Below are 13,101 nucleotides of genomic sequence, written 5' to 3'. Positions count from 1 at the left end.
AAAATACAGTTTTCATAGTGTTATTTTCCCCCCTAAGACATTAATGTATTCAATTATGAACTGCCCCATGGCAGGTTTGGGAACATTATCTTCATAGCTGGAGAGGGAAAAGTATGTTATTTCTGTCATATTCCCATTATTGGTAATTAATAGCTCAAACTAATGCTTGTAAGACAGTTGCTCTGGAAAAAAATATCAATGCTGAATTCCAAATAACCATTCCAGAATTAACTTACTTTAGTTGTGTTTAATGGTCATATTTTTTAAAACCATATAAACTTCAGAGCATAGAAAACTATTTCAAATACCAGTCAAAGGCTATCCTCATATAATCTTCCACAGCTGACTCTCTGGGCAGCAGTTAAGTACAAGAAAGAAAATGGAGACGTAAAGGGGAAACATGCCCTTCTTTTCACTCAAAAAATAAAATGCCATCAGTCATGGGAAACCATACTATCTTGATTTTCAGCGTTGAAAAAGAGGTAATTCTCTTCAGAATTCTTTCCAAATGCATCCCATGAGAAGGGTTTCCTTAGATAGCTCTAGTTCACAAAGAATGATAAACATCCTGGAATAAGAAAGTCCCAATAAAAACAAACATCTGACTCTCATGAATCTATGGTTATCTCCAGTGCCGGGACTTCCTGATGGTCCAGTGGTTAAGACTCCACGCTTCCGCTGCAATGGGCACGGGTTCAGTCTTGGTAAGGAAACTCAGATTCCTTGTGCCAAGTGGCACAGTCAAAACAAAGCAAAAAACAAACCTTCAATGCCATGATTACACAAAACCTAGCCTTCTCCAATACAGTGACCTCATCACTGAAGCTTTCTCTCTTAAGGACTGTCCACCAGTGCCCAAATCCAGCCAACCTGAAAGGGGCTGCCTTCCTTTATCACTAATGCTTTCTCACCCTAAGGGCTAACAAACCAAGTCCCAAGCTGATCCTAGCAGGCTCCTATCCCCTGGTCCCTGTGAACTAGTCGCCCAGTCAAACTGATAAGGGACAGGAATATGCCCTAGTCCAGGTCAGGAATATGTGGGTGGCTTGCTCAGTCATGGGCAGGCTTTCTGCTCTGAGGCCTCTTACCACTGGTAACCCAGCAAAAACCACTTCATTTCTGGGTAAGCCAATAATTCCACAGGGACAGAAGATAGGTCTTCTTCTCTGTGACACTCTGAGCAGATCTGACTTCCTTCCCACAAACTGACAGCGTCTGAGAAAAGCTTTGACTTATTTCCTTCTTAGCCCCAAGTGATCCTCCTGCTTTAAAGGATTGGGAAAGATCTCCCTCACCCTGATAAAAAGTCTTCTTCACCATTCCTGTAGCAATCAGCCCAGTTCTTGCCATATATCCCAATACTTGTTGAATAAATAAATGAGTAAGGATTCTGTTTTCATTTGTTTCTGTCTAACCTTCATGGGACCACGTCTACAGATGGGCAGCCTTCCCACAATAGCCACCTCAGTCATTTGGTGGTTATTCAGCACCACCTCAGAAGAGCTGCCACTTTCACACTGAGCATCAGTTTGGAAAAGCAACCCAGCCTAGTGAGCAGTGAACACAGGTGACAAGTTGGGGAGGTAAGGCAGGAGTGTAATAAGGGAAACAGTGTTAACTTAATAAATGGCACCTCCAGCTATTAGAGTGCCCTAGGGAGAGGAATGGCAAGGAGCCAAGATTTCTCTGAAAAGTAGGAACTTCCTTCCTATCCTGTATTCCCAGATGCCCACCTGGAGTAGGCTCTGCATTCTCCAAATTCCCACCTCCATTTCTGGAAATATTCTTCTGAGTATGGTGTCCAAGGCTCCTTTATCCTTCCCTCTAGGAACTGCTCCTGTGCCTCTACCCTGGGCCAGATTCCTAGCACTCTCGCTCGAGAAACCATCACATGAATGCCAGATTTATTCAGCACTGTGAAGTTTCTGATGTCTGAAAAGGACTGAACTATGTCTAAAGAATTTCCCACAGTCAACACATTCATAAGGCTTCTCACCAGTGTGAATCCTGTAATGTTCACTAAGGTGTGCATACTTCCGGAAGGTTTTCTCACACTCACTACATTTATAGAGCTTCTCACCAGTGTGAGTTCTGTGATGTTCAGTAAGAGATGTGTTGTGAGCAAAGGCTTTCCCACATTCTTGACATTTATAAGGCTTTTCTCCAGTATGAATTCTCATATGCTGAGTGAGGCAAGTATTCTGGTTAAAGCCCTTTCCACATTCATTGCATTTATAGGGTTTTTCTCCAGTGTGACTTCTCTGATGCCGAATAAGGCAAATGCTCTGAATGAAAGCTTTACCACATTCACTGCATTTGTAGGGTCTTTCTCCTGTATGAATTCTCTGATGTTTAGTGAGTGGGGTGCTCTGAGCAAAAGCTTTGCCACATTCCTTACATTTATACGGTTTTTCTCCAGTATGAATTCGCTGGTGTTTAATAAGGGATGGGCTCTGACAAAAGGCTTTCCCACATTCCTTACATTTATAGGGTTTCTCTCCAGTATGAATTCTCTGATGCTGAGAGAGGTTTGCCTTTGTATGGAAAGTTTTCCCACACTCATCACATTTATATGGTTTCTCCCCAGTGTGAATTCTCTGATGTTGTGTAAGATTTGAGTGTTTGCGAAAAGAAGAGCCACATTCATTGCATAAATAAGGTTTCTCACCAGTGTGAATTCTCTGATGATGAATGAGGTGTGTGTTCTGACTGAAGGCCTTCCCACATCTATTACATTTGTAAGGTTTTTCTCCAGTATGAGTTCTCTGGTGTTCAGTGAGATGTGAATGATTGCGGAAGGAATTCCCACATTCATTACATTTATACGGTTTCTCTCCAGTGTGGATTCTCTGATGCTGAGTAAGAAATGATCGACATCTAAATGTTTTCCCACACTGCTCACACTCATACGGTTTCACTCCAGTATGAATTCTTTGATGTCGAATAAGGAAAGAGCTACGACTAAAAGTTTTCCCACATTCCTCACATGTGTAGGGTCTTGTATGAGTTCTCTGATGCTGGGTAAAGGATGAGCGCTGAGTAAAGGTTTTTCCACATTCACCACATTTCCAAGATTTTTTCTGTGTAGAGAGGGTCAAACATTTACTTTGGCCTGAAATCTCATTGGTGTGTATGCTACTTGTCTCCCATTTATGTAGGCTCTCTTCTGTAGAAACCCTGAGATGTGTAACAAGACTTGAGGTCAAAAGCAAGCTTCTCTCTAAATGATATTCCTGGCTAATCATTTCTGGAGGTGCTTCCTTATGGATAAAAGTTATTGCTCCAAAACCTTCTCGGAAAAACCGTGGTCCAGGAGCCTCTCTGGGAGGGTTTTCCTTCATGTTCTCACATATATGTTTTTCTTCAAATGTAGAATCCTGGTATTCATCCTCTTGGGATCTCTTTGATGCTACCCCTGGCAACTCAATATCAGTGCCATCCTGCTCTGGAGCAGACTTGTTCATCCAACCTGAAAAAAACCACTGCAGTGAATTTCTCTTGTGTAGGGCACAGTGGAAGTCTCTTAACTTAGAGGGACCTCATTTTGACAGGTCTTAATACTGGCCTATGAGTAAGGGTCAATAAGAGCAAGTGAGCAAGTAATTCAGAATTATAAGCGGTGGAAGAGATCTGCACCAGGGTAAGGTGATCATCATTAATGAGAAATGGGCAGCTGCAGACACCAAGGAAGTGAGGCAATCAGAGACAAGGGAGATAAAAGGAAAAAGACAAATAACAGACTAAGATTAGGGCAAAACAGTGAGAGAATGTAAACGAGCCAAACAGTAGAAATGTACCAGGGAAAAGCTGGCCCCAAGAGGTGCTCACTCACATTCATCCCAACATCCTAAAAGAGAGAGCAATTTTCTCTTCTGAGCTTCACTGAGTTTCTCTTGTAAAATTTCCAAAGCCCTCCTATTTCTTCCACTGGTGAACACTTGCTCACTCACCTGGACAAATCTCTCTTCCAATCTCTCTCTCTTCAGCTCCTTGCATATTCAACATCCACAAATCTTCTCTTTGCTTTGATTTGTAAAAGACTTCAAGGCTGGAAGTGGAGCCCTGCTCATAGAGGAAAAAAAGGTGGGGGAGGGGATATCACTGTCCCAGTAAACAGAAAAATGAGAAAGAGCTGTTGTCTGAGGATACTATCTGATAACACACAAAATCTGTCAGGATAGTAATGTGCCTGCACCACCAAGTGTTACGATGGCTTCCAGCTTTCTGGATTCACAAACTCCATCTGTCAGCTGTTCAAGTGACAGCCAGACAGACTAACATATTAGGAAATACTCAAGCACTTGATAAGCACATCAGAATGTTATTTATAAAGATAAAAATAACTATGAATGGGAATATCCATGTTAACGAGTCCACTCTTTCCATTATACAATAATCTAAAGAAAAGGCAATTAATATAATCAAAATTTACATGGGGGAAATGGCCTCATAACAAGGCTAATGCATTACGTCTGATCCACCCACCTCCCCAATAGTCAAGGAGCTGGATAGTAGTTAGGGATTTCTCTCTATTTGATACAACCTAGAGATACACTGATTGTCCTTTCTTCAAGGTGTCTTATCAGTGAAAAATTTTTTCTTTGGGCACAGCTCAATATAAAACTGCACACTGCAGTTAAAAAAAAATTCTGTGAAATAATTTTTGACTTACAAAGAGTTGCAAAAATAGTAGAGAGTTTCCGGTTTGGGGAAAGTCAAAATTGTAACTGTTCATCAAAAAATATCTCTCCCTATAAGCCTGAAGTGAGAAGTAAAACTGGAAACATCTCAAGGAAAAAAGAAGGCAGAGAGATGGTTATCATAATCAAGACCTCAGAAAACATGAAAGAATAGGATGTCTGGCGAAGTAATTAATAAGACCAGTTCTGTGGCCGTCTCATTAAGGTCTGTGTCTCAGTGTTGAGTTTTAGAGATTTAGGATTCTAGGTGGGATTTCCTGATCCTCTTCCATAACAGGGACATAAAGTGGACCCACTGCAGAATCCTACAGATATTCATGAGGTAGAGTAGGGTCTGCGTATAATTAGAACTAGACAGCCCTATATATATATATAGGGCTTCCCTGGTGGCTCAGAGGTTAAAGCATCTCCCTGGAATGCTGGAGACCCGGGTTTGATCCCTGGGTCAGGAAGATCCCCTGGAGAAGGAAATGGCAGCCCACTCTGGTACTCTTGTCTGGAGAATCCCATGGAGGGAGGAGCCTGGTAGGCTACAGTCCATGGGGTCGCAAAGTGTCGGACACGACTGAGCGACTTCACTTCACTTCACTTCACTTCACTTCACTTCAGACAGTGGAGAAAAAGTCAGACATGACCCTGCCCACCCAGAGCTTACATCACAGCTCAACAAAGAAATTACACCAGTAGTTACAAATAAGGGAATTAAAAAAGCAGAAATATTGGGCACTGTGGAATGTAGAGCAGAGGGGACCTAACCTAACCTGGGAAAGAAAGCCTCGCTGAAGAAGAGAGAAGTAAGGATTAGATGGGTGAAGAGGGAAAAGAAGATATCAAGAGAAATGAAATGGAATATATAAAAGGAATCAAGCCCCATGCTTCAGAAGAATGAACGAGCTCTAGTAGGGCCAAAGTACGAAACGCTAGAAATAAGCCATGAAGCCTGAGGCAAGCAAATACAATCCTGCAGGTCATTTTAAGGAATTAACCCTAAACTGAGCAGAAGGCCACAAAAAGGACCGGAAAATGTTTGAAAACAGGATTTGACATGATTAGATCTGCTATTACACACACACATCCTTTTGTCCATAGTACAAGAGAAAGCCCTGGGATTTCTTTAGAAGGAATGATGCTAAAGCTGGAACTCCACTACTTTGGCCACCTCATGCGAAGAGTTGACTCATTGGAAAAACTCTGATGCTGGGAGGGATTGGGGGCAGGAGGAGAAGGGGACGACCCAGGATGAGATGGCTGGATGGCATCCCTGACTCGATGGACGTGAGTCCGAGTGAACTCCAGGAGTTGGTGATGGACAGGGAGGCCTGGCATTTTGGGATTCATGGGGTCGCAAAGAGTCGGACACGACTAAGCGACTGAACTGAACAAGAAAAGTGTGTACAGGGGTGAAAGGTAGGAGGCAAGGTGAAGGCTGGAGTACCCCTGAGAGGTTGTTTCAGCAGTCCAATAAGGAGACTGGGCTGACTAAGAGAAAAAACAACAGGACAAGAGGAATATTAGAGGGAGATATAAGGAGGAAAAGTTAATGACAATTTGCTGGTGTGAAGCTTGAGTGAAGACAGTAACCTTTAATGAGAGTGGGAACACTGGTTTGGGAGGGAAAAGATAAATTCAGTTTGAAATATCAGGCATACATGGATATTAGAGGAGAGAGGTATGGGCAGAAAACTTATATTTAGAATTTTTTGTCATAAAGAGAGTAATTGAAATTCTGGGGGTAACAGATAAAATCATCAAGAGTATATAGTTAGGGGATCTCCCCAGCAGTTCAGTGGTTAAGACTCTGCCGTTCCAATTCAGGGAGTGGGGGTTCGATCCCTGGTGGGGGAACTAAGATTCTTCGTACTGTGTGGCACAACTTAAAGAAAAAGAGAGTGTGTAACTAGGAAACCTTAATGGTGAGTTTACACATTTATAAGGAAGTTAAACTCTGGCTTTTGACTTTATAGACTCTTAATCCCCTAAGAGAAACATAATTTAATATATGATAAAAATTGGCATTTCCAATCATGAATAATCGATTTCTCCCAAATTATGCTGAGATTGTTTAACTATCTAGAAAAAACACTTGGTGAGATTCCTATTTCATACCATATACCAAAATAAATCTAAACTGAGTAAAGGGTTAAAAAATGTATTTTTTTAATTTACACATCAAAGAAGTAGATGGACCTGATAAATAATAGGATTCTTATTAATGAGTAAAGAAAAAAGATGAACTGACAGAAAAATGGGTAGTATAACAAATACTCCAAGAATTACAAAAAGCCAATAAACATATCAAAACAAAGCTCCACCTCCATGGTAATCAAACAAATGAGAACTCAAAGAATGAAGAATTAATTTTTATATCAAATTGGAAATTTTCTCTTTAATGCTAAAACTCAAAAACTGGCAAAGGTCAGGAAAAGAGCCTGTCACACACGACTGGTGGGAATGTAATCTGGTACTATCTTTCCAGAGATAATCTAGTTATATATAGTAGGTCTTAAAGTTGTATGCTGAGTGTCAATTGGGACACCATGATCACCATTTTGTAGGTACAGGAACTCAGAACAAAATTCTCAGTCTATACTATATACACCTGCAATGTATCTCAGAAGATCCTCAAATTTATCAGTATGTCATAATTTCAGATACAAATGTAGCATCATATATATATGTTAAAATATGCATATGAATAAGACCAAAAAAGGAAAATTAATCATCACCATGGGGATATGAATTACAAATGATTTTTCCCCTCTATTTCCCATATTTCCTCAATTATTTATATTCTTTTTTTTTTTTTTTTGGCCATTGAATTTTTTTTTTTTAATTTTAAAATCTTTAATTCTTACATGCATTCCCAAACATGAACCCCCCTCCCACCTCCCTCCCCATAACATCTCTCTGGGTCATCCCCATGCACCAGCTCCAAGCATGCTGTATCCTGCATCAGACATAGACTGGCGATTCAATTCTTACATGATAGTATACATGTTAGAATGTCATTCTCCCAAATCATCCCACCCTCTCCCTCCCTCTGAGTCCAAAAGTCCATTATACACATCTGTGTCTCTTTCCCTGTCTTGCATATTCTGCCTTATTTTTAAAAAACTAACTTAAGGAATTCTCTGGTGGTCCAGTGGTTAGTACTCTGCACTTTCACTGCTTGAGGGCCTGGCTCAATCCCTGGTTGGGAAACTAAGGTCGCACAAGCTGCACAGCATGGTCTAAATAAATAAATAACTTAAATCTCTCAGAATATCTATCAATTTGTTAGCCACGTTCATCTCTGAGGAATAAGATTATGGCACACTTTCTTCTTTTTTCTGGCTGTGCCACGTGGCATGCAGGATCTTCTCCAACAAGGGACTGAACCTTTGGTCCCTGGGTTGGGAGCACAGAGTCTTAACCACTGGACCACCAGAGAAGTCTGAAACTTTTGTTGTCTTAAGGCCTTTCTTTTTGTAATGCTTGAAAGTTTTTCTGTAGAAATAAATAAATAACTCTGTAATCACAGAAAAAAGTGAACAAATGTAATCAGAGATGAGCACAGAGACTTATGTGCAAGGATCACACTATTACTATAATTTTAAGAAAATACAGGCAAGTAAAAATTGATGGCATACCAATATGACAGATTATGAAATTATTAAGACTCATGTTTTCAAAGAATACTCATGAGAATACAATATGTTAAAACAGGAGACTACAAAACACTAAAAACAAAAAACATGCACATATACACCAGTACTAAAGTAACCATTCAATAAACAGAAACAATTATCAACTACACAGATGTATACAAAACACACACATACAAAAGGACAGTAGAAGATCCTCCAAAATGTCAACAACTGATCTCTAGGTCATTTAATGGGTTACTTTATGTTGTCCTTTATATTCTTCTACATATTTCATTTTTCCTGCAATAAACATGAATTACTTTTTAAATCCAAACAATATCTTAAAGTGAAAGATCTGGCTCAGAGTTTTAACTGTCCCCCCCTAAAAAAAAAACCTTTTTTTTTTTAATGCCACATCTAATGGATATGGTATAGGTTTCCCATTCAGAATAAGATCAAAGTGGCAAAGTGAGCTGTACTGAAACTCAAGAAACTTTGCTCTGCCATAGCCCATGGGAACAGGCTGTTTATCTGAAAAAGGTGACAAATCAGGTAATATTCCAAGTCTGTGAAACCCTTGACTAAATGAGTTAATTCACATAAAGCACTTATAAAAATATATGCCACACAGCAAGCACTCAACATAAGTCCAGAAATATCACGTTTGAGAAGGACAAGCCTGTCACATCTACTCTCTAGTTGCGGATCATCTAAGCTGTGTGTCTACATCAAAAGTTAGCAAGCGTTGCCTTCGCAGTTTGAAAACAGAACTAGACAATATGTAAACAAGTGAGCTTATTTGTTTGAACAATTTTTTTTTTTTAACAAAAACAGGTGGTAGACCAAAATTTAGCCCATGGGTCACAGTTTGCTGAGACCTTGCTTCTAAGTCAGCTGGAATGGAATGCTTACACAAATAAGATAATGTGAAATATCTGTTCATGATTTTAAGAGGCTAAAAGGATCAAACTTAATCCAGATTTGGGGAAAACAGGTGTGTGTGTATATATATATATATATACACACACACACATCATCATCACCTTGCTAAAACTTACAGGGACCCAGCATCCTCCTCATGTCTTGTAAGGTTTCTCCCTGCTGCCACTTTGCTACTCCTCTATAAGCGGCTGATGGATTCTGGGAAGCCAGGTGTTTTTCAAGAACTGAAACCACAATTCCTTACATAACACCACACTTAAACGTACTGTTCTGTGAAGCCCTTCCTGATTTGCTTGTTGGCTCCAAGTAAAATATTCCTCCAGGCTGCAACAGCACCCTGGACCTACATTTTCTGCAGCGTTGGGTCACTTAATAGCAGTGCGTCCTCGGATAAGTCATCTATTCTCTACGGACCTCGATTTCCTCATTGAAAATTAGATGTTGTTGTGAAGGTTAAACAAATGCACAACTGTTTCAAACAGTGCCTGGTATCCGTTAAGAGACAAATAAACGCGGTTTAAAATATTTATCACAGATCTGCTCACATATGTATCTTCCACTACTACACTGGGAAGCGACTTCCCACTTGGTAAGGCTCCGAGGTCACTCACTCTTGTAGCCCCGCCTCTAAATTCTACGTAATATTTGGCAAGTAATGGATAGTAAACTTTTGTTGTTAGACATAAACGTTTCAGCGTACATACTGTCAACTGAGCTTTGTAGAGAAAAGAAGGCAGTGACAGTTCAACATTAGAGATCAAGAAATCGGCTCGGTATCCCAGGGAATTACAGCTCAGGTCTCCAAACTCTCTCGCTAGTGCGTTTCACACTATTTGCTTTCTCCTCTTAACACCCTTCAAATTTTTTAAGTTTGAGCTGCAAGACTGTTGGGGGAAACAGCTGTGCCCAAACGGAGAACTCTGACCCCCAGGATTTCGTTTCCGAACTCGGGTCCTAGGTCTCGGTCACTTATCGGCTACTCAATCATCATTCACTCATTCACGCCATCATCTTCTTAGGTGTGTTCTGTGTGCCAGGCCCTGGGGAGTGCAGTGCTGAAGCTGCAAGCGGGGATGGGCTGCCAGGAGCTCGGGGCCGTCCGGGTACTCAAATATTCGGGGAGAACGAGGCCCGGGCGGGTTTCCACATAAACCAGGGCTGCCGCCACTGCCGAGAGGCGTGCGGTGTCTGTCTTTCCCTTCCCCTAGGTCCCGCCCGCTCACCGTGATGTCCGGGGGCTCCCCACAGGGCAGCGACCACTGTCCGTGAGGTACACGGAGACCCAGGGGTTAGAGTCACCTGCCGAGGCCGGAAGAACAGCGGCGCGGCCGGTAGTGCGTCATCAGAGGCCCGGCGGCTCTTGTCCGGCGCAGCCCTCGGAGGTCTAGGAATTAAGAGGAGCCTCTCGATAGTGGTCTCATATAAGGCGATCCCCGTCGGTTTCCCTCCAAGCCCAGTGGCATGCCTGATGCCCCATGAAAGACTGCCTTGTTCGGAATACAATGACCACCTCATGCCTCGGGAAAACTGTAGATGGGGGAGTTAGGATTGGAAAAAGTACCAGGTAGGTGTCAGAATGGGCCATCTCAGCAAGAGAGTAATACATTGCATCTGCTGCAGAATAGCTCCTGGCACTTCCCTACTGGTCCAGTGGCTAAGACTCCGTCCTCCGATTGCAGGAGGTCCAAGTTCCATCCCTGGTTAGGGAACCAGATCCCACATGCTGCAACTGATCCTGTGGCTCAGCTAAGACCTGTGGCAGCCGAATAAGTAAATAGCTTTTTTTTTTTTTTTCCAATGCTGGCCCTACCTTCTCCCCTTCCCTTGGCTTATAGGCAATGGGGACAGCCCATAAATGCTGGCTCCTACCTCAGTATAGTTCCTTGGACTCTCATCTAAACAGATTCTAACTTTTGGGAACTGAGTTATAACTTCACATCTCCCCTCTCTGACCTGTTTCCTCTCAATAGCCAAGACCTCTCTGCTTCTTACTCTCAAGTTTCAAGTAGATTTGGTGTAACTCCCAGCAGCGGTGATGGGAAATCCAGACCAGCTCCAGAGGCAGGACTGAGCCTGACTAAGGGCTTTGCTGGTCCCAGTCTGCCCAGTTGAGGGCTCACCACCACCAGGGGACAAAAAAGAACAGTGGCTCAGCAGCTCCTGCCATTGACGTCTATGCTTGAGGCAGTCAGCTGGCACTGTACTCCATGTTGAACTGTGAAAGTAAAACTGTTTTCCCAGTCAAGTTAGGGTTGGTTTCTCTCATCCACACCTATACACAGGAATGGGCTTCCCTGGTGGGTCAGTGGTAAGGAACCCACCTGCCAATGCAGGAAGCACAGGAGACTCCAGTTTGATTCCTGGGTCCGGAAGATACCCTGGAGAAGGAAATGGCAACCCACTCCAGTATTCTTGCTTGGGAAATCCCAGGGATAGAGGAGCCTGGAAGGCTACAGCCCAGGAGTTGCAAGAGTTGGACACCACTGAGCGACTAAACAACATCCACAGGACTATGGCAGGCTTCTGCAACCAGGCAGCCTTTAAATAAAGGGTTACAAATCCCTTTCAATCGCCTCATTTCATCCCAACAGCCTAACCCTGAGTGGAAGAGAGGATTTACGTTCCGAGAAGTTAGGGATTTGTCCTGTGTTGGAGGTAAGTGAGCAGCAGGGCCAGAGTAGCATACTCTCAAGAACTTCGGGAAAATAATCTTGTCCACAGTGGCACGTCTGACTTGTTTCCAGCGGCCCGAGGCGAGAGAAGTCAGCTCGGCAGGACCGGAGTCCCAGTCTGTCCTTAAGCTGGTATGAGCCCCTCCTTCTCCAACCCATTCCCCTCACCCTCCCAACCTGTCTATTCCTTCCGCCGCCCCACCCCCTTCGCCTCTCTGCTCTTCCCCACTCTCATACTTACTCTTTCCCTTCCTGCCCTGGTCCCATCCCCAGCTCCCAGAACAGCGCCCACTCCCCGATGGCAGCCTCCTCCTCTCTGTAGCTGACCTCAGGCTGCAGCCTCTTCTCCGCTTTCCTTCCCAACACCCGCTCCCAGCCCCTGACTATAGCCAGATCCTCCCTTGGCCAAACTGCCGATCCCTCCTTTCCCTCCATCCTCTGCACTCCTGACTCACCCAGCCCCTTCCTGCTCTTCCCTCTTCCCCGTGCAACTGCCCCTCCCCAGGACCCTCACCTCCGGGTCTCCCAGGCGCCAGCCAGTCCAACCCAGATCCCGGACCCTCAGTCAGCGCGCGAGCGCGTCTCAGTGAACCGGCGGGGGAGAAAGCGCCAGGCTGCAGGCTCTTGCCCTGTAGCTCCAGGAAGCGAGGACGGGTCACCATCTTTGTGGTTCTCTCGCTCGGTTCCTCCTGCTGGAACCCGGGGAAAAGTGGCCGGCTGTGGGGCCAAGACCCAACTCGTTCCCTACTATAAAATGGATTTCCAGTGAACCTGTCTCAAAGGACTAGGTGAAATCATGGAAGAATGAATCATCTTGAAGAGGGCAAGTCTTTGATCTGACAATAAATGGTAAATATCCAAACAGCAAAGATCACAGTAAAGGGACTGACTGTAAACTGGGGGAAATACTTGCAGCACATATGGCAGATGAGAAGAGTCATTTCTTTACTACAGAATTGGTAGAATAAATTCTTAGGGCTTTCCTTGTGGCTCAGCTGGTAAAGAATCCGCCTGCAGTGCAGGGGGCCTGGGTTTGATCCCCGGGTTGGGAAGATCCCCTGGAGAAGGGAACGACTACCCACTCCAGTATTCTGGCCTGGAGAATTCCATGGACTGTATAGTCTATGGGGTCGCAAAGAGTCGGACAAGACTGAGCGACTT

General features: G+C 43.5%; 1 protein-coding gene across 1 annotated transcript; it reads right to left on the bottom strand.

Moving 5' to 3' along the window:
* On the bottom strand, positions 228-10,593 carry ZNF502 (zinc finger protein 502). The gene is made up of 3 exons (XM_005695605.2): positions 10,492-10,593; positions 3,951-4,062; positions 228-3,469 (listed from the first exon to the last, which is right to left on the bottom strand). The coding sequence occupies exons 2-3, from the start codon at positions 4,003-4,005 to the stop codon at positions 1,905-1,907; spliced, it is 1,620 nt and encodes a 539-aa protein (XP_005695662.1). The 5' UTR covers positions 4,006-4,062; positions 10,492-10,593; the 3' UTR covers positions 228-1,904.

The sequence above is a fragment of the Capra hircus genome, chromosome 22, assembly GCF_001704415.2.
Source record: "Capra hircus breed San Clemente chromosome 22, ASM170441v1, whole genome shotgun sequence".
Classification (NCBI taxonomy): Eukaryota; Metazoa; Chordata; class Mammalia; order Artiodactyla; family Bovidae; genus Capra; species Capra hircus.
Note: the sequence above shows the minus strand (reverse complement) of the source record. Positions and strands in the feature narration are given on the sequence as shown.